Raw genomic sequence first — 27,019 nt, forward strand, 5'->3', positions numbered from 1 at the left:
TGGTGTGAACACCGTTTACATATGTGTGTGCGAGTTAAGTATGCGTTTGCTTCTGCACACAAGCACATGGCGTTTAAAAAAAAGAAAATGTCCTATTTATTTTATTTTTACACTCCCCCTACATTTTTTTTGGTCACTTTTAGTCCTATTACAAGGAATGTAAACATCAGAAAAATATAGGATGCAAATACTCCCTACCCCTTCTATACACCCCTTCGCGCTTTATGAAAATTCTAAAATAAATACAAATTACAGCTGCCACTTAACAAAACACAATACCATATTAGCAATCAACAAGAAACTTATAATTGCCAGTCCACACTAGTAAAAAGTCTCTATGAAATTGCAGCAGCGCTATAACTTTTTTCCAAATAAACTGTGTTCAAACAGAGGTGATCCAATGCGGCATATGACAGTCTCTTTGTGATATAAGTAGCTTCCACCACCATTCACCACGTGGGATAAACGAATCCCCTTTTGGGGATACACTCACCAGACCACAAAGAGTCAATGCACCTTGAATACCCAGGCTTGGACACACCACTCTCCAGAAATCCACCTCCGTCCACTAGATGTCAGGATTGATTTCTTTCAGGGCTCCAAAAGATATATATAAAAAAACAACAACAAAATCCACATAGTGTGATCCCATTTAAAAGGTTTTATTTATATCGTCCATTATCCCCTTTTAAAATATACGTACCAAAAAACAATAATCTTAGAGCATGTAATATGATAAAATTGCACTGTGCCTTGTAAAGTGATCTTTACCTGCCGGAACCATAGACACCTACGTCCGTGCAATAGTGCAGGAAGTGTCCTAAGCGCCCGTTTAGCTGGATCGATGCGTGAGGCGCAGGCGTCACTTCCGGTGGGTCACGACCCTGACGCATTTCGTCATATCCGACTTTGTCTGAGGGCGTCAAGAAATCAATCCTGACATCTAGTGGACGCAGGTGGATTTCTGGAGAGTGGTGTATCCAAGCCTGGGTATTCAAGGTGCATTGACTCTTTGTGGTCTGGTGAGTGTATCCCCAAAAGGGGATTCGTTTATCCCACGTGGTGAATGGTGGTGGAAGCTACTTATATCACAAAGAGACTGTCATATGCCACATTGGATCACCTCTGTTTGAACACAGTTTATATGGAAAAAAGTTATAGCGCTACTGCAATTTCATAGAGACTTTTTACTAGTGTGGACTCTGTGATTATAAGTTTCTTGTTGATTGCTAATATGGTAATGTAAACATCATGATTAAGGGATCACAGGTCCTCTTTATGAAGAGATTTGAAGTCAATAAGAACCCAAATCTCTTCTCTTCTCTACCTTTAAAAGCAAGGTGTGCTGATAAAAACAGTAAGCTCGAGAAACACCAGACAGATAACAAACCCTCCCGCTGCTTCTAAAAGCGACCCAGTGGCTAATTAGCCACTGGGACCACTTTCATGAGAAAGCCAGTTGCTCCAGCCATAACCCCGGTAAACCACTTGAAAGCTGCAACTTATATATACATATTGCGGTTGGCAAGTGGATATAAAACACTTTGGGGGTTATTTACGAAAGGCAAATCCACTTTGCACTGAAAGTGCACTTGGAAGTGCAGTCGCTCTAAATCTAAGGGTTAGATCTGAAATGAGTGGAAGCTCTGCTGATTTTATCACCCAATCATGTGCAAGCTAAAATGCTGTTTTTTATTTTCCTTGCATGTCTCCCTTGAATCTACAGCAACTTTACTTCCAAGTGCACTTTCAGTGCAAAGTGAATTTTCCTTTAGTAAATAACTCCCTTTGTTCACATTTTTTTAAATCCTTTTTTCATATAGTTACATAGTTGGTAAGGTTAAATAAATACACCATTTCATCCAGTTCAACCTGTGTGGGTGTGTGTTTACAGTATGTCACTGTAATTTCTCATATCCCTGTATATTCCATTTGTATTTACAGTATATATAGTGCTCTTGTACACAAAAGATGTTCAAATTAGCAGACAATCCAAGATAAAGGCCATTTCTCGCTGTACTCAGTGCTTTGTCAGAGTACACGGTGAAGAACATCATCTTTGTGTATAAACGCACCACTTAGTTAAACAGATATACCACTTGTTCACTAAGTCATTTTAACATTAGTTTAAAATTGAATATACTTGAAATCATTACTACATATCTATAATTTCTCATCCTTTGAGTGACACAGGAATTCTTACTGCTGCCTATAGTACACTGACAACAAAAAAAAATCAGTTAGCCAGCACAGGATAACCTTGCCCAAAACTGGAATGGCTCAATTTTTTGACAATTTCCTCAGGAGAGTGGACAAGCTGTTCTGTTTGAAAGCTTTCTCTATTATCAACAGCTGCTAGTAGATTCATACCAGATAGGTAAATCCAGAAATGCTTTCCAATCGGTCAATGAGAGGATGTTTTCCTAGTTTTATATCGGGGACAGACCATAATTTCTGCAAATTTCCTCAGGTCATCTACAGCTACTGAATTATTCAGGCCAGATATGGAAATCCATGACAGCTCACCAGTTAGCCAAGCAGTGCAGGTTCCCAGTTCATTATTTATACCAGTGTTCTCTCGTGACAGTTTGCAGTTGGCAGTGACTACGCCCTGGGTTGCAGTTCACATAGGCCACTGCTATTCAGGTTTCCCTATGGAGTTATCGGTCCACAGATATGTCAGTTTCCCTGTCCCTGTAACTCACTGTTGTGAGAACTTAAGATTTGTTGTTCTGATGGCCATTTTGTAGAGAGTTAAAATTCTCCTTTGGTTTCTGGCCTTGCATATATGTTGTGTACTTTGCAAGTTGGCCATATAGGGAAGCCCTCCTTCATATTTCTTCTCAGGCTATACTATGGAAATCGTTGCTATTTCAATTTTAACTACTTCCCACCTGGCCACTGCATATGTACGGGTGGGTGGGCGCTCTCTTTTTCTGAGTGGACGCTCAGGAATCTCCCTCAGAAGGAGGCGGACTAGAAATGGAAATATATTTGTTTTATTCTACATTTCTAAGCAATAAACAAAAAGAAAAAGTAGTTGGCAAATGATTACCTTTTGTATTCCCTATTTGATATTTTTTTTACTTATGTTCACACAGGGAGTCTGTTGTATAGTCCCTGGAAAAAATAACAGACATGATAAAGTTACTGTGTTTTCTGAGCCCATGGTTGCTAATTTTTGTCTTCCCACTCCGCCAAATCCTATATAAACTCGCTGGACTTCTCCAAGTCCGGCAGGATCCCTCTGCTAATCATCAATATTCAATGCCCTCTCTGTAGGAAGAATCTTTTAGACAGATTTTTGTCTGTGGCTAGATCACCCAAATCAGCAAATTTTAATGTTGTCTTCTTGTAGTGGTCAGTTTTATTCCCACGCAAACTACAAATTCTTTCCTTTTTATCACATTTCTCCTGTTAGTACTCCTATGCGTGCATCTTGGTTAACATGCTAAACTGTGGAATTCTTACATAAAAAGAATTTGTTCCGCATAATCTTCGAGGAACGTCACACTTTCCTGAGCTGAAGAAGTCTTTGGAATAGACAGCCAAGTCCTCTCCCTCTCTCCCAGAGGTTTGTTAGAGAACAAACAGATTCATAAAAGCCAATGAACACACCAGACAGGACAGGGATAAAGTTGTGGAGAAATTTAAGCAGGATTGGGTCATAAAAAAAATCTCTTCTGAAGCCAGAAGGCTTACTATTCAAGTTACAATGCCTTGCGAAAGTATTCGGCCCCCTTGAACTTTTTAACCTTTTGCCACATTTCAGGCTTCAAACATAAAGATATAAAATTTTTAATTTTTGTGAAGAATCACCAACAAGTGGGACACAATTGTGAAGTGGAACGAAATCTATTGGATTTTTAAAACTTTTTTAACTAATAAAAAAATGAAAAGTGGGGCGTGCAAAATTATTCTGCCCCCTTGCGTTAATACTTTGTAGAGCCATCTTTTGCTGCGATTACAGCTGCAAGTCGCTTGGGGTATGTCTCTATCAGTTTTGCACATCAAGAGACTGAAATTCTTGCCCATTCTTCCTTGCAAAACAGCTCGAGCTCAGTGAGGTTGGATGGAGAGCGTTTGTGAACAGCAGTTTTCAGCTCTTTCCACAAATTCTCGATTGGATTCAGGTCTGGACTTTGACTTGGCCATTCTAACACCTGGATACGTTTATTTGTGAACCATTCCTTTGTAGATTTTGCTGTATGTTTGGGATCATTGTCTTGTTGGAAAATAAATCTCCATTCCAGTTTCAGGTCTTTTGCAGACTCCAACAGGTTTTCATCCAGAATGGTCCTGTATTTGGCTGCATCCATCTTCCCCTCAATTTTAACCATCTTCCCTGTCCCTTCTGAAGAAAAGCAGGCCCAAACCATGATGCTGCCACCACCATGTTTGACAGTGGGGATGGTGTGTTGAGGGTGATGAGCTGTGTTGCTTTTACGCCAAACATATCGTTTTGCATTGTGGGCAAAAAGTTCGATTTTGGTTTCATCTGACCAGAGCACCTTCTTCCACATGTTTGGTGTGTCTCCCAGGTAGCTTGTGGCAAACTTTAGACGAGACTTTTTATGGATATCTTTGAGAAATGGCTTTCTTCTTGCCACTCTTACATAAAGGCCAGATTTGTGCAGTGTACGACTGATTGTTGTTCTATGGACAGACTCTCCCACCTCAGCTGTAGTTCTCTGCAGTTCATCCAGAGTGACCATGGGCTTCTTGGCTGCATCTCTGATCAGTCTTCTCCTTGTCTGAGTTGAAAGTTTAGAGGGACGGCCAGGTCTTGGTAGATTTGCAGTGGTCTGATACTCCTTCCATTTCAAAATGATCGCTTGCATAGTGCTCCTTGGGATGTTTAAAGCTTGGGAAATCTTTTTGTATCCAAATCCGGCTTTAAACTTCTCCACAACAGTATTACAGACCTGCCTGGTGTGTGAAAAACTGGCTATGAAAACTTTAATGAGGCAAGTGTTGGAGAAAGCTGGGGATAAAGGAGAAAAAAAATGCCTGGCTTTGGCAGAGAATGATAATGAGCAAAGTGTTTTGGCTGAGGTAAATTCAGTACAGTATCCTGTGGTATTCCCCTGTAGTCAGAGGTAGAACAGCTGTTAATGACATTCAAAACCGCCAGACCCACTGCCATGAACCGTCTCCGCAGCTGCTGGTGTCACAGGACAGAGAAGACAGCAGCACAGCATGGCTGGAAGAATCAGCAGCCACTATGCAGCATCAGGTCAGCTTGAGAGAAAAGAAATAGAGGAGGGTCCGGACCCCATCGCCGCCCAGAGGCAGTGCTGGGTGGGCTAGAGGAGTGTCAGCTATACAGAGGACAGAGGCAGTGTCTGCGGTTGTAAGTGAGGAGAGACAAACCCTGCCCAGTATTATTACCACAGCATGCGGCTGCAAGCAGTGTGAGTATCACAGACATCCTGCGGATGGCCACTGGAGGCAACAGAGAGCAGCATTATGCTGCTTCAGATATAACAAATGCTCCAGCGCTCCCTGGTGGTATAGGTAAGTTAGCACACACACTTAATAGCATTATGGAAACCATTAACAGATTAGCTGACACTATGAATACACCTGCAATTTAAAATAGTAATTATGGTAATGTATGGTCTAATCAAAATAGACATTCTGTCAGCTTAGGCAATATAGGTAATGTTAATAACAATCAGTCAGCTAATGTTAATTTGCAATATCTATTACCAGCTGAGATTAATATATCTAGCGCATTGATACCAGAAGTGTGCTTTAAAGAGACATTACCATGTGAGATCTCGCTGTTAGGTTACCACCTTACTCCTCAGACTAAGGAAAAAATATGGAAAGGTAAATTCGTAGATATTCTGTCGCTTATTCCATGAAAAAAAAAAAAAAGAAGGAATTTGTCAACAGAAATGACAAAAAAAAATCAGATGAGAAAGATGAGGGGGATAGGAGAAGACCTGTGGCGAGGTCTTTTAATAATTGGTGGCAGTCATTTGCAATATACTCCAGTGTGCTAGGTGAGAAGCACCCAGAGTATTGCAGCGGGCGGTTTCAACACATGGAGCATGTGCTAGAAGCATATAAAAGTTTTGTAGGTCTAGAATGGTTTCAATATGATGAGGCATTTAGAAATTATCAATCTACCCATCATTAAAGTGGGGCAATAAGGACGTCGGGTTGTGGCTTAACCTGATGGTTCTACAGAAATTGGGTTTCATTAGGCAGCAGCCACAATCTACAGTGTCCCCTTATAAAAGGGTATACTGCTTTGCTTACAATGAGAACCAGTGTAAATGGGGGGGTTTGTGCAAGTAAAAGCATGAGTGTTCTGGACCCCACCCTTTGATCAGGTGTTTCAAAAAGGAATTCCAATATTCAAAGCTCCCAGAGGGATATTTATGCAAAAAAGCTCACACCCCAGTGAAACTAGCAAGTATGCAGCAATGGTTGGACATATATCCAGACCAGGAGACAGCCAAGTTCCTAATTGAAGGTTTCTCCAAAGGTTTCCCTTTGCCAGTATTTCAGGGTGAAGGGTGTGAGCCAGTTAAAAATTTAAAGTCAGTGGATACTTACGCACACATTGTTAAAGAGAAGTTAATTAAGGAAGGTAGGATAGCAGGTCCCTTTGATTCCCCTCCTTTCTCACCATTTAGGATATCGCCGTTAGGCATCATACCCAAAAAAGAGCCAAATACCTTTTGCCTAATCCACCATTTATCATTCCCAAAAAGTAGCTTGTTAAATGATGAAATAGATGCCGGCATGTCATCAGTATCATATTGCACATTTTGAAGAGGCTATTCAGCAAATTAGGAAGTTTGGGAAAGGTGCGTTGCTTGCGAAAGCAGACATAAAGGCGGCTTTCAGGCTGCTAGCGATTGGCAGTAGCTTTCAACTCCTTGGGTAGGTATTTTGAGGGCAAATACTACTTTGACATGTGCCTCCCTATGGGATGTGCCATATCTTGTGCATATTTTGAAAAATTTGCAACCTTTCTCCAATGGATTGTGGCTTTTCAATCTGGCTACCAAGGTATATTACATTACCTGGACAACTTTTTATTCATTGGTCCAGCGCAATTTCCTGTCTGTTATTTTATGTTACATCTGTTTAGTGCGGTAGCGCATCATTTCAGTATCCCACTAGCTAGCGAGAAAACAGTTTTTCCTTTCTCGATTATAGCATTCCTAGGTGTCAAGATTGACACTGTTAATCTGATATTTCAGTTACCTGAATCTAAAATCTTTAAGATTAAAGCTTTAATTTCAGTGTTGATTAGGCGTAAAAAAAGTGTTATTAAAAGAACTCCAATCTTTATTAGGCCTTCTGGCATTAGCGACAAGGATTATGGCAGTTGGCAGAATCTTCTTGCAGCACTTGTACTGGAATGTCTGGAATGAAATCACCATTTTCCCACATCAGATTGACAGTTGACCTCAAGGAGGACCTGTCAGTTTGGTTTAAATCCTTTGATATATACAATGGCAGATCATTTTTTTCAGGAAAAATTTGTGTCCTCATCCGACCTTGAGCTATATACAGATGCTGCAGGCTAATATGGATTTGCAGCTATTTGGAAGACTCATTGGTGCTGTGGTAAGTGGCCTGTGAGTTTGGAGACGAATAAAGTCACCAAAAGCATAGTAGTGTGGGAGCTTTTCCCTTTAGTGGTTGCAATAGAAATATGGGGTGAGCAATTTGCAAATAAAAGAATCCTGATTAATTTGGATAATAAAGGGGTCATATATGCTGTGAATTGTTTGTCAGCCAAATCTATACAAGTGGTCAAATTACTAAGATACTTAGTGTTTCTTTGTCTTAAATTTAATATTTGGTTAAAGGCCAGGCATGTCCCAGGGAAGGAGAATCAAATTGCGGATGCATTATCTCGATTTCAGGTATACCAATTTCACCAACTCCTGCAGAATGCGGACAAGGAAGGTAATGTGTGTCCAAAAAATCTGTGGAGCCTAATTTAGAGGTTCTTACAAATGCGATAAGACACTCTGTGGCAGAAAATACATGAGTTGAGTACTCAACCGCATGGAATAGGTGGTGTAATTTTGCTATGGAAATGGATATACAATTTGAGTCACATTTCCAAAATCATGGAGAGTTTATCTTTTTTCTTCAAATTAAAAATATCTTAAATTAAAAAATTACGGCTATATTATTTAATACTGCGTTTGTACTAGCCTTTTTGGGGCTCTCAGAATATCTGAGTTGCTGCCAAAAAACAAAAAAGTAATGGTGGGTTTACTAAAAAAGAATGTGATTGTCTCGGTCAAATTGTTCATCCCTGTGTCAAAAAACAGATAGGTTAGGAAAAGGCAGTTGGGTACCTTTAAGTCGATGAGGATATATGTCCAGTTAGAATCATAAATGGTTACCTGGCAGTTAGGCCAATAGGAGAGGGGAATTTTTTTATTTTTTTTGGTTGATGCTGATGGGTCCCCTCTTACTCAGTATCAATTCAATTACATATTAAAGGCTTGCTTGAGAAAATTTAATTTGCATCAATTTAAGTTTACTTCTCATTCTTTCAGGATCGGGGCAGCTACGGAAGCTGCTAGGATGGGATTGGATGATGCAATAATCAAACGGTTGGGGAGATGGGAATCTCAACATTTTCAGATTTATGTCAGACCTGATATTTTTCTTTAAATTCTAGGTAATAGAAGCTATGTTTGGATCCTGAGCCACTCTTTTGTATACTGGGCTAATAAAAGAGCCAAGAAACACTGCTATATGTCCAATTTGTCTATGGATCCTGGATAAATTTCATGAATTTCCAGAATTTTCTGGAAAGTAATTAGAGGTCTTAAATGGGCTAATTTATTTATTTATTTATTTTTATGTCTCTAGATTGATTGAGTCATGGCCAGTTCCGGATGCATTAACAGTACACCTAGGGGGAAATGATGTGGGGAAAGTTAGAACTCTGGACCTCATGTCGTTGTTTAGACGTGACCTAATTAAGGTTAAGTTATCTTTTCCGAATACCAGAATTATCTTTTCGGAGATAATCCCTTGGCTAGTATGGCTTCAAGAAGTTCATTTATAAAATTTTTAAGAAAATTAGGAAGAGATTGAACAGGTTTATGGAAAAATTTATGCTGCGCATTTGGTTAAAAGATTTCGGTATGCTCGAGTCCTTTAAGACTGAGCTGTTTTGAAGTTGATCGTTTGCAATATAAGAATTTTATGATGCAATAAAATTATCTGAATATGGTTATTATTTATTTATTGATTTGAATATACCAATAAATGTGTAGCGGCCAATTCTTTGCCAATAAGTGTGTTGAGTTATTATTTAAATAGGCTATATAAGTTTTGATATTCGGGGAGGGTAGGTGTGGCCTGCATTCCCATTAAATAGGAGGGCTTAAGGCTTTGAGCCCGACAGCATGGGCATGCGGTCGCCCCTCCCTTTATTAATAAGAGAATAGAAGCAATAGTGTAAATATTTAGGGCTATATACAGGTTAATGTATTTGGGTTAATGTCCCATTAAGAGAATGGCAAATTGGTTAAGGGTTGCAAGACTATTGGTGATATCCCAAATGGTCATGTGACCCATGGGGAATGTTCTGGAAAGGGGCTTATTATATATAGGAATCTATCACAGCTGCACTCACACCTGTTCCCAGCCAGGCAGTGAAGGTGCAACAAGCTCCCCCCCCCCCCTTCCCTTGTCGCTAAGCACGTTTATGTGGTCTGTCACCCTACGTGATGTAGGGGGGACTTTGGTTAAAAGATTTATGTATGCTCGAGTCCTTTAAGACTGAGCTGTTTTGAAGTTGATCGTTTGAAATATAAGAATTTTATGATGCAATAAAATTATCAGAATATGGTTATTATTTATTTATTGATTTGAATATACCAATAAATGTGCAGCGGCCAATTCTTTGCCAATAAGTGTGTTGAGTTATTATTTAAATAGGCTATATAAGTTTTGGTATTCGGGGAGGGTAGGTGCGGCCTGCATTCCCATGGCTCAGTCAAAGTCCAGACCTGAATCCAATTGAGAATCTGTGGCAAGATTTGAAAATTGCTGTTCACAGATGCTCTCCATCCAACCTGACAGAGCTTGAGCTTATTTTGCAAAGAAGAATGGACAAAAATGTCACTCTCTAGATGTGCAAAGCTGGTAGAGACATCCCCAAAAAGACTTGCAGCTGTAATTGCAATGAAAGGTGGTTCTACAAAAGTATTGACCCAGGGGGGCTGAATACAAATGCACGCCACACTTTTCACATATTTATAAAACATTTTAAAAACCATTTATCATTTTCCTTCCACTTCACAATTACCGTATTTACACTTTTTTCCCCTTAAAATCAGGGGAAAATTGTGGGTGCGTGTTATACGCCGATCCCCCGCCAATTGTGGGCCTCTCGGGCGCTCTCACAGTCTCGTGTGAGCTGCCGAGAATGACCGAGAGCTACCGAGTGCAAATGACACTGACCAGGCTGCAAATGACACTGACAAGACTGCAGATAGACACTGACAAGGGTGCAATGATGGACAAGGCTGCAGATGGACACTGATAAGGCTGCATTGATGGGCATTTAAATGTAAGTTTTTTTCCTTAAACTTCCCTCCTAAAAGTTTTTTTCCTTAAAATTCCCTATTAAACATGGGGTGTGTGTTATACACCCATAAATACAGTATGTGCCACTTTGTGTTGGTCTATCACATAAAATCCCAATAAAATACATTTACGTCTTTGGTTGTAATATGACGAAATGTGGAAAATGTCAAGCGGTATGAATACTTTTTCAAGGCTCTGTAAATGTAATTTGCTACCTGCAGAAAGAGTTAGATTTATTCAAAAGATATTGCCCAAACATACACTCCCGTACCGAAGTCTTTTTTTCCTTAATCAAATAAGGGTGCTTGTTCCAGTACATGATTTTGCTGATTTATTGGCTTGCTTCATGTGATGGCACTTAAGGGAGAAAAGTCTCTTCTGGAAACAATATCTGTGCAGATAAAAATATTCAGACTCATTAACCTAACAAAGTCAGGTCACAGGGCTGTAACATTGACTTTGGCTTGGAAAGATGATAGCAGGAAATCAGTTAGCACTGTGTAAAAAATGACAAGTGGCTACTGAAGTGTGTCTGATATTGATGGAGATGGCACTATGGAACATAATATAGACAGATGTCTAGTTTAAACTATTCGCAAACTGTGCGCAATGAACAATGACCTTAAGATTACACAGGTAAATCAAATGGAGCCAAATAATTACCAGGATTTTTTAAGATTCCAGCCTTGACACTGCACTAGTTGCTGACACAGCAGTGAGTGATTTAATAACACAATTTGTGCGACTTTGCATACAAATTCATATCCACTTTAAGAAAGGGTTTTCGCACACCAATCAGCTTCTAACCTTAGCTTGTTCAATTAAGCATCGCCAATAAAACCTGGAAGCTGATTGGTTTCTATGCAGAATTGTGACAAATTTTGCCCTCTCTAGCTCTAATAAATCAACCCCTAAGGCGTACACACGGGCGGACTGTTCGCCCAACTTTGTCCGCTGAACAGTGTTTCAGCGGACAGTCCGCCCGTGTGTGGGCTTTCAGCGGACAGTTTCAGCGGACAGTTTGACGGACAAAGTCTTTCGGAAATTCCGAAAAACTGTCCGCTGAAACTTTGTTTGAGCGAACAGTCCGCCCGTGTGTAGGCTACTTTCGAAATGAGCAAACTGTTCCCGCTCGGAGGGAAGTCCGCCCATTTCGAGCGCGTGTACAGGTAGGCGGGGCCCGCGAAGGAGACGTCGCGGGCACCGCCGCCTGGAATGGACTTAAAGGGGAACCCCAACGCTGAAAAAAAATCGGCGTGGGGGTTCCCCCAAAGTCCACAACAGACCCTTGTCCGAGCACGCTACCCGGCCGGCCAGGAAAGGGGGGGCGAGCGAGCGCGCCCCCCCTCCTGAGCCGTACCAGGCCGCGTGCCCTCAACATGGGGGGTGCCTTGGGGAAGGGGGGGCCGCGCGGCCCCCCCACCCCAAAGCACCTTGTCCCCATGTTGATGAGGACAACGGCCTCTTCCCGACAACCCTGGCCGTTGGTTGTCGGGGTCTGCGGGCGGGGGGCTTATCGGAATCCGGGAGCCCCCTTTAAGAAGGGGGCCCCCGGATACCGGCCCCCCACCCTATGTGAATGAGTATGGGGTACAATGTACCCCTACCCATTCACCTGTAAAATAAAAGTACCCAAAAAAAAACACAACACACGAGAAAAAATATTTTATTGCACAGCTCCGGGGGTCTTCCGTCTTCGGGGGTCTTCTCCGGACTCCTCCGCTATCTTCGTGTAGCTCTTTTGCTAGCGGAGGAGTCCGGCTTTCTTCCTCCCCGCCGCCGGCCTCTTCTCCCGACTTCGGGGGTCTTGTCCCCCTCTTCGGTTCTTCTGCCGGGCCACCGCGCCTTCTTGTAGCTCTTTTGCAGGCGGTGGCCCGGTCTTCTGTCGCCGTCGCCGCCTTCCGTTCTTCTTCTTCTTCTTGTTCTTCTTCTTCTTCTCCAGGAGATGTTGACACGACGCTCTCTCCGGCCGGAATGCCAGAGCCGCCCTGCGCTGCCACTTATATAATGACAATGGGGCGGTGTCACATGGTATATGTCACATGGGTTGGTCACATGGGTTGATGTCACATGGTGACCCCGCCCCCTTACGATGTCATAGCCCCATGTGACATCAACCCATGTGACCAACCCATGTGACATATACCATGTGACACCGCCCCATTGTCACTATATAAGTGGCAGCGCAGGGCGGCTCTGGCATTCCGGCCGGAGAGAGCGTCGTGTCAACATCTCCTGGAGAAGAAGAAGAACAAGAAGAAGAAGAAGAACGGAAGGCGGCCACGGCGACAGCGGCGACAGAAGACCGGGCCACCGCCTGCAAAAGAGCTATAAGAAAGCGCGGTGGCCCGGCAGAAGAACGGAAGGCGGCGGCGACAGAAGACCGGGCCACCGCCTGCAAAAGAGCTACAAGAAGGCGCGGTGGCCCGGCAGAAGAACCGAAGAGGGGGACAAGACCCCCGAAGTCGGGAGAAGAGGCCGGCGGCGGGGAGGAAGAAAGCCGGACTCCTCTGCTAGCAAAAGAGCTACACGAAGATAGCGGAGGAGTCCGGAGAAGACCCCCGAAGACGGAAGACCCCCGGAGCTGTGCAATAAAATATTTTTTCTCGTGTGTTGTGTTTTTTTTTTGGGTACTTTTATTTTACAGGTGAATGGGTAGGGGTACATTGTACCCCATACTCATTCACATAGGGTGGGGGGCCGGTATCCGGGGGCCCCCTTCTTAAAGGGGGCTCCCGGATTCCGATAAGCCCCCCGCCCGCAGACCCCGACAACCAACGGCCAGGGTTGTCGGGAAGAGGCCCTTGTCCTCATCAACATGGGGACAAGGTGCTTTGGGGTGGGGGGGCCGCGCGGCCCCCCCTTCCCCAAGGCACCCCCCCATGTTGAGGGCACGCGGCCTGGTACGGCTCAGGAGGGGGGGCGCGCTCGCTCGCCCCCCCTTTCCTGGCCGGCCGGGTAGCGTGCTCGGACAAGGGTCTGTTGTGGACTTTGGGGGAACCCCCACGCCGATTTTTTTCGGCGTTGGGGTTCCCCTTTAAGTCCATTCCAGGCGGCGGTGCCCGCAACGTCTCCTTCGCGGGCCCCGCCTACCTGTACACGCACTCGAAATGGGCGGACTTGCCTCCGCCTTACGTGGGCGAGTCCGTTCATTTCAAAAGTTGAGCGAACTGTTTGGCAAACAGTTCGCTGAAACAGTCCGCTCGTGTGTGGGCAAGTCCGCTCATGCAAATTTTGAGCGGACTGTTGCGGCAACTGTTTGACGAACAAAGTTTCAGCGAACAGTCCCCGCGTGTGTACGCGGCCTAAGGGTTTGATTTACTAAAAGCAAATAGACTGTGTACTTAAAAAAATGCAGTTGCCATCTACAAGTGTAGTTGCTCCAGAGCTTAGTAAATGCAGTAAAGCTTCACTTTGCAAAGAATAACCAATCACGTGCAAGGAATTATATATATTTTTTTGTACACATTTTTGCCACAATTGTTTGCACTTTTATTATATTGTGGTTATTTTTTGTAAGTTGCACTACATCATTCTGTTGTACATATTAGCTCACTAAGGTTTGAATCACTTATGAGTGTTGGCTAGCAACTTTTTTAAATTAATTTCATTGATATAGTATTGGAGTGCGCAGATTGATTATTTACAGTTTTTTTTTAATCATCCGTTGTCTCTCAACATTCGGCCCGTGTGTACCAGGCTTAGCAGAGAAAGGTGGAAAACCTATCATTTAGACCACAGGCTCAAATAATAACTTGTCTAATCCACCTAGCAATAGTGGAGCAAGAGGCAGTGAGCCCCTTGTGGAAACCCTTGAGAAGGACAAAGAGGGAATCCAATTGTCAAAATAAGGCTGTGGCTGAGAATTATACTTCCAAAGAACATGCCATATTCAGAGAAAGGAGGGAAAGCTCCTCATGATGTTACAAAGCAAGACATCAGGTGGAGGAAATACTTGTATATTTACTAAAACTGGAGCACTGAGAATCTGGTGCAGTTGTGCATGGTAGCAAATCAGCTTCTAACTTCAGCTTGTTCAATTAGGCTTTGACAATGAAACCTGGAAGCTGAATGGTTTCTACACAGAGACCTGATTTGCACTCTTCAGTTTTAGTTAATAACCCCCACAATGTCCTAAGTAAGGTAGAAGGAGGAAACCCATTATCTTGATTTATTCCATGGACTTTTGTCCGAGACAGCTGCACTGATTAATCCAAGGGTAGGCAACCTTAAAGAGGTGATCTACCTGAACAACACGGGAGAAGTCAAAGATCACTGGGCACAGTGTCGCCTCCTCGCACCTGATTTAAACCACTAAGTGCCGCACTACTGTGTCGTAATGGCGTGCATTGCATGGCAATAATGGGTTTAAATCAGGTGGTGTGGAGGCAACATATCCTCACCACCTGTCAGCACACAAATGCTTTTCAGAGGAGTAGAAGTGTCTGCTGCACTTGTGAATGAGCCCTTAGTTGTTCGGCAGCGGCATCCTTAGGGCTCATTCACATGTAAAGTTGGGTTGTGGTAAAACAGCAATATAAAATAGAAGTCTATGGCTAAGTGCAGCAAACCTGTAGGAAAGCTGCAGGTACATTGCCCTGCACCCAAGGTGTGAGTAAACCGTAGCACATCAGTGTGACAGCAGCCATATACTAATATGCCCAGTGTATCGGTTCACACTGACCTGAAGATCTCCTTTCCTGCTGCCGGCACCACTCTGGAGACCACTAGCCGGGATATGAGGTGGAGTGTAGTTGGTACTCTGCATAGGACAGGAACCAACACTACAGAGGAGGCATCAGTTTATGTGGCTGTTGTGCCCTACTACAGCTCCAACTTTACAAGTAGTTCCTCTGCATTGCACTCTGTTAGATACCAGCAAGCCCAGACCGTGATCTACCAGTCACCTGTCCAATCTACAGAAGCACATCATGATGTGGTGCTGTTCTTTACCAAATTGTCTTTAAAGTGGTAGTAAACATGCTATCATTACTTCTCTGTGCGGTGCATTCTAGCAGATTATGGCATAAACCTGCAGAGGACCCAATTTATTTTTTTGTCGGTTTACTACCACTTTAAGACCTGGATCTTCTGATGTTCCTCCAGAAAGCAAGTCTTTGATACTCTGCTCTTACAATGAGAGAGGTAGATAACACTGGGTGTCATTCAACCCAGAAGACAGGAATATGATGACTGGAGCAGTAAGACTATGGAGGTCAGTGCTGGAAAGAAGGTGAGCATTGCATCAGAAATTGCATTTTTTAAAACATGTTTGGAATTTTTTTTTTTTTATCTAGACTTGGGTTTTAAATTATATAAAGTGTTCAACAAGAAGGTGATTATTGTGAAAGCTCCAAGAACATCCTCTGGCTTGTCAATTCACAGCTTCTATCAAAGGCACAGCATGCAACTTGCAGAGACAAACTATGGTGCATTTTCACCTCCAATATATTTTTCTGTTACAATGGAAAAAAACAAGATATTTCCATCAGGTTGTGACTGTTTCCACGAACAATAACAGTCAATCATTTTCAATTATGGTAACTGGATGTACTCAATAGGTATAATTTCTTCACCAGAAATAGCTTAGATCTCATGAAAAACATATTTACTGTAGATATGTAGACAGCTTTCTGACCTTTCCTCCTGAACATGCCTTGAAGTGCATTTTTTATTTGATTTCAAAGTTTTCCTTTGGCAAGAGCATTAGATCAATACAACTTTTTTTGGTACTCTTCTTGAGACTAAGTGAAATTGATAAGAACATTTTCTTCCTGTTGCAAAGTGTTACCGAACCTTCCTTACAGCTTATACTTACAATTTAGAGGGTCAAAAATTCAGTGGAAAAAAGACACAGAGTAAAGCAAATGGTACATGAGTCATGGAAATTTTTTTTATTATTATTTATTTATCACATCAATGTATTACTTTCAACAGCACACGCGGCCGCTTATCATTTTTTCTATACCCCCCCACCTCTCAAACCTGCAGTACAGAGCCTATGGGAGTGCTCTGAGACTCAGTTCTGTGCGGCACGTCTGCTACGCAGTAACGCTATTCCCATCGCACAGTTTCCTGGATAAGATTTTAGGAATAAAGATTGCTGCAGCAAAAACCAGCTGGGACTGGGGACATCAAAGATCAAATGTACATGTACACACGGATCATCAAATACATCCTAATCTTTATTGAGGAACAATCACATCACAGAAGACATAGTGCAACGTTTCGGAGCCAGGCAGGACCCCTTCCTCAGCCATGTGATGGTGTGATGATCACATCCCTGGTAAAGGATCCTGTGTGGCTCTGAAACGTTGGACTGCGTCTTCTGTGATGTGATCATTCTTTAACCACTTTCAGACCGGACCACTTTGCTGGCTTAAGACCAGACCACTTTTTGCGATTCGGCACTGCGTCGCTTTAACTGACAATTGCGCGGCCGTGCGACGTGGCTCCCAAACAAAATTGATGTCCTTTTTTTCCCACAAATAGAGCTTTCTTTTGGTGGTATTTGATCACCCCTGCGTTTTTTTTTTGTGCGCTATAAACAAAAAGGAGCGTCAATTTTGAAAAAAACACATTATTTTTTTACGTTTTTCTATAATAAATATCCCCCAAAAATATATATATTCCTCAGTTTAGGCCGATACATATTCTTCTACATATTTTTGATAAAAAAATCGCAATAAGCGATTATTGATTGGATTGCGCAAAATTTATAGCATTTACAAATAGAGGATAGTTTTACGGAATTTTTATTAATAATTTTTTTTTTACTAGTAATGGAGGCGATCAACGATTTTTATTGTGACTGCGACATTATGGCAGACACATCGGACATTTTTTGACACATTTTTGGGACCATTGTCATTTATACAGCAATCAGTGCTATACAAATGCACCGATTCCTATGTAAATGACATTGGCAGTGAAGGGGTTAACCAGGGGGTGGCAGTGTAAGGGTTAAGTGTGTCCTAGAGGCGTGTTACTAACTGTGGGGGGCGTGTTAGTGAACACTGATCTCTGCTCCAATCACAGGGAGCAGAGACCAGTGTCATTTGTTGCTAGGCAGAACGGGGAGATGCTGTTTACTTCTGCATCTCCCCATTCAGCCTCCCCGTGAAACAATTGTGGGTATCCCCACAGCAAACAAGTCCGCAGGACCCGCGACTGGACTCACGGGGGTCCCAACCAGCGCGCGCCGCCACGCACGCGATGGCATGGCGGCATTCTTAAAGGGATGTACCTGTACGTCCGTATGCCTGTCCATGGCATTCTGACGTACAACGTTGTGCGCCGGTCGGGAAGTGGTTAATAAAGATTTGGACATATTTGACCATCTATGGTGTGCTGGCGAATCTGTACATTAGGTCCGCTAGGCAGGGACAGAATACAGCAGCTGAGTGTGTACACCCACATACTGTTAAGAATGTGTTCTTTTTATTTTTGGCTCAGATAAAGCAAAAACTTTTTTTGTGTAACTAGGCATATTTTGTGTTTTTATAAGGACTGTGACACATGTGGGCATTGTTAGCTGTCTGGGTGCTAGGTGTTATCCTGGACTCTGAACTCTCCTTTCAGCCCCACATCCAATCACTTGCCGCCTCAACCTCTGAAACATCTCTAAACTACGTCCCTTTCTAACCAATGAAACCACAAAGCTCCTGATTCACTCCCTGGTTATCTCTCGCCTTGACTACTGCAACTCCCTCCTCATTGGCTCACCTTTAAATAGACTATATCCCCTTCAGTCCATCATGAATGCAGCTGCCAGACTCACCCACCTTACAAACCACACAGTGTCTGCTACCCCTCTCTGCCAATCCCCCCATTGGCTGCCACTTGCCCAACAAATTAAATTCAAAATACTAACACTTACTTACAAAGCCATCCACAACTCTGCCCCCAGCTACATCACTAGCCTAGTCTCAAATTACCAACCTAATCGCCCACTTTGTTCCTCCCAAGACCTCCTGCTCTATAGCTCCCTCATCGCCTCCTCCCATATCTGCATCCAGGACTTCTCCCGAGACTCGTCCATCCTCTGAAACTCACTACCCCAATCTGTCAGACTGTCTCCAAATTTATCCACTTTTAGGCAATCCCTGAAAACTTTCCTCTTCAGAGAATCCTATCCTGCCTCCATCTAACAACTGCACTATTTTCTCCATTAGCTCATCCCCCACAGCTATTACCCTTTTGTATAACTTGACCCTCCCTCCTAGATTGTAAGCTCTAACAAGCAGGGCCCTCTGATTCCCCCGTCTTGAATTGTATTGTATTGTAATGTCTACCCTAATGTTGTAAAGCACAGAAGAAGGACCCGAGAAGAGGAGGATCCAGGCTGCTCTGTGCAAATTCACTGCAACAGAGCAGGTAAATATAACATGTTTGTTATTTTTATAGGAAAAAAAAACAGCATTTACAAATCACTTTAACTTTTCCTCTTTAAGCCCCTCCCACTTTTAGCACAATTTGGCCACAATCACTATTTGCAGCAGCACACTGCCCATCATTGCTCTTAGTGTTTCCAAGGATGCTTGTGTAATGCATGCATTAGTATTTTGTGGGTTTTATATAATAAGTTCCCCACGATTTAAAGGGGATGTACGGGTACACCCATTTGTGAAGCCGTGCCATTCTGCCGACGTATATCATCATGCGCTGGACGGCAAGCAGTTAAAGTGGTTGTAAACCCTGTTAAACCACTTATACCTACAGGTAAGCCTATAATAAAGGCTTACCTGTAGGGTACTGTAAATATTTTTATTGTAGGGTACTGTAAATAGTTTACTATAAGCGCTGCTGTCGACGTCATCTGCGTATGCGCACTGAAGAAACGGGCCGCCGGTGCCGTTTCTTCAGTACCCCTGCAGTGAGTGGCAGCACACGCATGCATGTGTGGGAATGACGTCAGCCAATCACAGCGTTGGAGACCACGAACCCAGACATAACTCCGGGAAAGAGGTCGGCCTTGGGAGCGGACTGCAGGCGGCACTGCAGGGCATTGTTTTAAGGTAAGTATTTCATAATGAGCTAGTATGCAATACATTATTATCATTAAGCCTTTGTCTTGCAGGTTTTTTTTTTCTTTCTTTCTTTCTTTCAAGCAAGACCTAGCGCCAAAAGAGAGGCAGGATATTTATACTGAAATTTGTTCCTGCACTAACACAAAAAGGATGACAGAATATCAAAACAAAGTTTCCTACATAGATAGGTTATCAGGTGTCATTTGTGGGTTTAGTATTGCTGCCAAGCACAAGTCAATATCTACCTTACCTTGGGGGTTGAAAAAAGTAAACCTGTGTCTTCATGTTTTATTATTGCACTGTTGCCTGGAATATCCCTTGCCAGTACTGGAATTTCAAGATCCATAGCCTGGGAAAAAATAAAAACCATTGAGAAGTGTACTTATACAATATTCACTAATTTGTAAACAGATTGTTTTTCTGTGTTTGCAAAATGCAGTTGTAGTAGCAACATTTACATATGACGCTCTCTATTTGCAAATGTTCCCTACATGCAAGTATACATGATTTCTCAACAAAATGATAAAACTAAATCATTGCCATGTCATTAAAGCAGACGTAAACCCTAAATGAAAGTGGAACTATACTTCTGGGCCCCCCGGAAGCTCTTACAATGATGTGCAAGCATGCACAGCCTATTTGCATATTATGGCACGCAAAATGCATACAAATTATGCAAAATGCTCTCATCAAGCGCTGTCTTTCCTCTCTTTGTTTCATTCTGGGTCCAAAATCTTCACCTGTCTTAAATGACTGTACTAGTCTTTCACACAGACGGATAGAATGGTGCTTTTAGCTGCGGATTTTCTAGTTTTCTACCGCAGCTAAAAGCACACAATGCTTTCCTATGGCCCTATTCATACATAGCGTTTATCTGCGATTTTATTACATGCAGTTCGGTGCGAATAGAAAAAATAGAATTGAATGCGTCCAGGTGCGATGTAGCGCAGCTATATGCACATAACCGCAGGTAATCACAGTCTTTTGTGTCAACTGCGGATAGTAGCGTGAGAAGGGATTCAAGGGACCAAAAAAATAAATTTAGAAAAGGGTTGCTATGGGAACGACTATATTAGATAACTGCAGCTGAACGCAACTGCACAGAAACGCACATGAACGCAGGTAATTGCACTGTACAAATGCAGCTGATCGCTGTGCCTGGAGTCTTGAATTTCACAGAAAAAAATAAACATGCTAAATTGCGGCAGAACAGCCGTCCGTGTGAAAGGGGCCTTAGACATAACTTCCGTGCACGTGGACAGGAGTTACTTTGTCCCTACCAACTGTACCAATTCTCAGCATCTGGGATTGTACATATATCTGGATGCCATTTTTTAGGCATGCCACAAATGTATACATAGAAATGCATAAAATTGTTTATTTAGAGCACATTCCTTAAAAACAGAAACATTAAAACAATGTGCCAATAGAACTGTGTGAACAAGACCTATTGGGTACAATTCTATTTCATACTAACGCATTTCAAAACTGCTTTCTTCCTGGGGGGAAATGAAAATGTATGGACAAAAAACCCAAATAATCACAGATGTATGCAGCTAAAAATCACTGCCATATTACGCAGCAAAACCTATGGGCGCCAGCTCTCTTATGTATTTGCTGAATCAAACAGGAGTTCCAAAACTACCAGAAACCACAGAATATTAGAATTTCAAGAAGCAGGGCTTAACAGGCACTTACAGCACAGGGGTGCAATCCCAAAAGGTGTGCTCAAAATAAACTATGTTTTATCAAGTTCTATGCGTACATATGTACAATGCCTAAACCGTCTTATCCAGATCTGTTCTTTGTTTTAGTTGCACATGCATGGCTGTCAGTATGATTTGCAAAAAATTGCTAGTAGACCAGTGTTGTATTTTGTTTTTGTGCTGCCCTAGGTAAGACTAAAAACAGGTGACCCCCCCCCCCCCCCCCCTACTAAATTTGGCCCATCCCAGACGCTTTAAAATTGCGCATGCCTGTGCAACAGCAATTCTGGCTTTGCTGTCCGACCAGCCAGCAGACGTGCTGGCTGGTGGCTCAGGTCTCCCGGTGGGAGCTGCAGGCATCATCCCGGTACAGATGCCACCCAAGACAAACGCCTTGTTTGCCTTACAGTAGATATACCCCTATAGTAGGCAGGAGGAAGAAATTTTAATGGCAGAAGAGACATTCAGAGCCTCTTCTACCATCAATCTCTATCTGCTGGTGTGTAAAATACAGCTCTAGCTGTGCTTGAATGACATTTTGATTTCTAAAGCAATGTACTGTACTGTATATCAAGCAACCACCCCTTTTATTTTTAAACAAAATACTTGTTTTCACATTTGTTCATCCTTAAGTTGCATCCTAGGGCTGTTGATCTCATTATTTGCAGCCAATTTCTGTCTATATGTATGCACTCAAGTGATGGATGTTATATGCTGGTTGCAGTAGTTCTTCTGCTCCAAATTACTCTGAACAGATTACTGGTTAATTTCCTAGGAAAGGAATACCTCTGACCACAGAGGCAACTTTATTATCAAACCCACTTTTCCACTTAGTAAAAGTTCTGGTTCTCTTATTTACTGATGGGTTAAATGCAATAACCTTTTTGGGGAGGGACATTTCTCAAAAAAAAAAAAAACGAAAAGAGCAATACACATTATATGAGATTTTAGTGTTTTGATTTACATAGACTATCAAACAGAAATTACAATGAAGCTAAAATCTGGACAACCATCTACAAAGTTTAAAGCATAGGGCTCAGTAGGCTTGTGCCTATTTGGGGCAGAGGCAACCTTTTACTGTATAGATATTGGCATCTTGTCACAATATTCCAAGCCTTTTTGGAACAGTAAAACAAGAAAAATGTTGGTGTGAAGTAGGTGATCCTAGTAGTGAGCTATTGCATTCAGTGCGGAGGGCTAAGTGACCACAAGCTTCAGTAAGGGAAATTCAGCAAACTATTTTACTTGCCGAGATAGCTGCACTTTTGTGACTCATGTACCTTGGCCACTCTGCATGCTTGGAAACCTCACTGTACAGCTCAGTCACCTTCCTGCTGAATAGACAATGAAGGATCATCCCTACACTAATTCTCCCTTTTCCATTCTCTGCTGTAGCAAACCTTAAAAAAATGTTAGAGAGAATACACTAAGGAATATGGCACAGCCTGATTAGCTCAAAGTCTTGGCCCTAAACCCACAGCATTGTATCGCCTGTGCAGGGGAGAATAAAGATTTTTCAGGAACTTATTCTAGATGTGTGTAATCAACACATTTTCTGTTTCAATAAAACATACTGAAAGAGTTTTTACAAAAGTATGAAAAGCAGATATTAACATGAAAGTATAAAGCCTATATAGTCAGCCCTGCTTAATTTATCAAAGAGTAAACATAAGTGTGAAACCGCTATGCGGGCAGCAAAGCGTGCCAACATGGAAATAATGACAACAATGAGCTTCGGGAATAACATATTAACAGTCCTAGGATCACCAGTAGGAATTTGCATCAACGTTACAAACATTGGCAAACAAAAAAAGGAAACCCAATTCATGGGTTAAATTATAGGCTTTTCAGTGGGGGAAAAAAACTATTCCAATCATTCAAAATATCCGCAGGGAATAGACGGAACGTGCAAGCAGAGCTGTAAAGAAAAGAGAAAAGGAGACGGTGAAGAAGAATAAAAGGAGAAGAAGAGAAAGAAGAGGGAGAGAGCAGAAAGAAACAGAGAAAAGGAGTCGAGATCCATGCCGTCCACACCCTTGTCCTCCACCAGAGTACAACCTATGAGTTTGAAGATATTGTATCCATGGATTCCAGACTCTCTCGAACCAGAGACAAGTATCACAAAGTATGATGACCAGATTTTCGTTAGTCATTATCCAGGTGAGCTTATGATTCATCACTGCCAACTCAACCTCAGGTTTCTTCCAGGCAGAGGCAATAGCTATTTTGGCCACCAGAAACAAAGTCAATTAGAGCCTGCCTATGTCGAGGTATCCCCTCCATGGGTTCATCAAGTCAAGCTATTTTGGGGTCTTTGATAATATGCACTAATATGCACCATGGTTATGGAGTATATTAAGGCAGTGTTTCTCAACTCCATTATTTTGCACAGCTGATTTGATCAGCTTCACTGCCTTAGTAATTACAACAGTTGTTTCATCAGACGGAAATCCTGAGAACATGACCTGTTGGGGCGCTTTGAGGACTGGAGTTGAGAAACACTGTATTAAGGTGTGGGCTCTGATCCAGAATCGCAGCACTTTACCACATGACCACCACGTGTGGAACATTGAGCCCACTTGTCCTCAACCTTGAAAACAAAGAGCCGAAGAATCTGGGTACATTCTGTGTATCAACAAGAGAACAATTTATAACCACTTTATAAGCAGCCTCAACTAGGGAGACATTCATGGTACTCTTGAATGCTCGCATAGACCATTCCTTCCATTCATTTTACGAAATGTGCACTCCAAAATCCTTTTCCCAGGCCAGCATCCAGGGCAATTTATCCATGATGTTGACAAAAAGTTTATACAGCTCCAAGACACTGCCTCTCCTCACTGCTGTAACATCTAATTTCAAATGCAGTATGAGACGTAATATCAAGCATGAGTCTGCACACAGACTTAAGAAAATGTAAAATTTGGTGTAAGTGTTAAGCCACAGAGGCCGACATCTCAAGCTGTGGGGTAAAATACGAAGCAGGATGAAGTTCTTGGTGTTCTAAAAAGTGTCCAATACAATACAGACCTTTGTTAAGCTACCATTGGAACTCCTGGGGTCACAGGCCAGGTGGAAATGTCGGGTTAGTAAAACCAGGCACAATGGGCGTATGGGGGGACTGAAGTCACACTGATTTAGACAGAGTGTCCCACAGACATAACAAGTTAGATAACGTAAGACAGAGAATTGCCCACTGATGTCTAACTTGGTTCTACATCAAGAGGTCGATAGGCTTGGGTGGACAGGCCTGAGCCTCTGTCACCCGGTCAGGTCTGTAGGTATATATTTAGTATATATTTGAGATAGCTGCGTCTGGAGGTCTGGAACACTCATGCCCACCCCTTGAGTCCTGAAAGTAATAAACACATTTTAGTAATAAATTTGTACTATGATTTGGAGTACACATTTAAACCTCAGTATGAAATAATGTAACTGATAAATAAAGATGATTAGGTTACATTCACACTTAAGCGTCATATTTTCAAGCATTTTTTTGAAGCATTCTTCTGTGTACAGCTGCTATTTGTGCAGAAAATGCACAACAAAACGCTTGAAAAATGTTGTACTTTCCAGTAAAGTCTATGGGGACAAAAACGCTCTATTCTGCCTGAAAAGTAGCTCATGTAATTTTTATAGAAAGACAGTTTTGCTACAAGGGACAGGATGCTCAGGAGTGAACAAGGGCTATTGAAAACAATAGGTTTTTGCTTGTTGAGCGTTTTTGAGCTTCAAGCTAAAAAAAAAAGGCTCAAGTGTGAATGGGGCCTCACCCATCATATAACCTTTAACATCTTAAGGTACAAACTATTATTTTTTTTCCCGTACAACCCTGCTGGCTGAACGAAAAATAAAAACGGTCAGCTCCGGAGCCGCTGTACTAACCATGCAAAGTTAGTTCAGACATCTGCAACTGAACTGAACTGTTGTGTTCCGACATGGGGGCCGGGGACAATTCAATCAGCGCTCTCTGCTATTGGCTATGATCGCTGATTGGGAATCGGTCAGCTGATGGTTTTGCAGCATGCTCATCCGACAGTTTGGCCGGCTTCTGTCGAACAGATTGATATACACATGGGCCGAATCTCAGCCGCTTTATTTTAACCGACAGTTGTCTGCCAATATTCAGCTCGCGTGTACCCGGCTTAAGAATGTTTTCTAATCTTGTTAAAGGCTTTATTTTTTCACTTGTACCTACAGGTAAGCCTATGATAAGGCTTACCTGTAGGTACAGCGAATACCTCCTAAACTTGCACTGTTTAGGAGATATTCACACTTGATGCAGCCAGTCACGTCACCGATGCCTGCACCCTGCAGAGCTCCGTGTTGTGGGCGTGACGTTATCGCGGCTCAGCCAATCAGACAGCCAGGGCAAATGAACCCAGAAGGAAGGCCTTTCAGTGGTGACAGCATGCCACTAGAGGGCTTCATTCTAAGTTAAGCATTTCATAATGTGCTAGAATGCAGTGCATTCTAGCACATTATGCCATTGTCTTGCACCTTATGCCATTGTCTTGGTTTTTTTTGAGGATACGGTTTACTATCGCAGCTTAAGAATACCTAGAGACCCACTGTAAAGGTTCTTGTTTAGGCACTTTAATTTATGGAGATTGCACTCCTATGTTGTCACACCCTGTCATATGCTCTACTGAAGGAGACTACAAACAACTGACACTGTGTGTGCAAGATCCTCTGTTGTCCCTATCAGGAAGCTGGTCTATAGCATCGATAAGCTCTGGATCATGTGCATATAGGCAGGAAGTGGTTGAAATAAGCTAGAGGAGATCAGCAGCACTAAAATATGAACTAAGACAAAAAATCATGTTTCCGTTTATGTGATACAAAATATGGCAGGTGTTTATGATACTTTGTGCTTTAGGAAGGGTAATGACATCCAGTAATGATAATATCTACTCTAAAGGCAGTCTATGCCTATAATGTGAAAAAATACCCGGGGCCGATATAAAGTGCGATGAAAGCTTTGCTCAGCGACTCCTCATATATGATTAACAGCTTTCTGACAGATATTTGGTGTCCCCACTGTAACAGATTATATCTTTTAGTTCAGAACCTGTTAGACTGGAGATGACTAATGTCCCACTCAGATTTTAGCTTTGGAAATGTACCATACTTTGATGCCTTGCACGCTGATTTAGGTTCCCTGCTGGACTCTAAAATCACCAGCAGATGCTACAGCACTAAACTTACATACTGCTAATTATACCAGGGCAAGGATCCTACAGGCTGGATACAGTAAAGTGGACTGAGCAGTTGAGAAAGCGGCTGGACTTATTGATGTTTCAGTATCAGTGTAAAGCATCTGGCATTTAGAAGAGACTGAAGGTATTAACACCTAGCATGGTATCATCTAGCATACTTCCACCTGGCAGCAGGAAGGCACTGCTCAATCAAATCTCTATTTCTGAACAGTCCCTTACTGCATTATGGAAGTATCTCTATGGCAACTAATATTTTATGACCTTTAGACAGATATTTTTTTTTTATTATTATTAAAAAGAGGAACATTTAATGGATAACCTTCAAAGTAAATATAATACATACTGAAATGTAGTCAATAAAAAAAAAAAAAAAAAAAAAAAAACTATTGTAGAAAAAAATTGCATTTAGCAGCAAGCGTCTTCAAGCTTGGATTATGAAATAAATGCTGCCAATAGTAGTGAATGGCCCAATGCT

The 27,019-nt window shown here is 42.3% G+C and overlaps 1 protein-coding gene across 3 annotated transcripts in view; it reads right to left on the minus strand.

Annotated features, from left to right (window-relative positions):
• GLT1D1 (glycosyltransferase 1 domain containing 1) overlaps positions 1–27,019 on the minus strand; it is a 166,318-nt gene that overhangs the window by 13,880 nt on the left and 125,419 nt on the right. For all 3 annotated transcript variants that reach the window (XR_013263873.1, XM_077461816.1, XM_077461814.1), the window contains exon 11: positions 19,870–19,968. Coding sequence is in view for 2 of the 3 variants with exons in the window: in XM_077461816.1 (XP_077317942.1) it covers positions 19,870–19,968 (99 nt within the window). In the remaining variant the exon portion in view is untranslated. The remainder of the gene's footprint in view (positions 1–19,869; positions 19,969–27,019) is intronic.

This window comes from Lithobates pipiens, unplaced genomic scaffold, assembly GCF_037356315.1.
Source record: "Lithobates pipiens isolate NorthernLeopardFrog02 unplaced genomic scaffold, aLitPip1_a1.2 Scaffold_3, whole genome shotgun sequence".
NCBI classification, from domain to species: domain Eukaryota; kingdom Metazoa; phylum Chordata; class Amphibia; order Anura; family Ranidae; genus Lithobates; species Lithobates pipiens.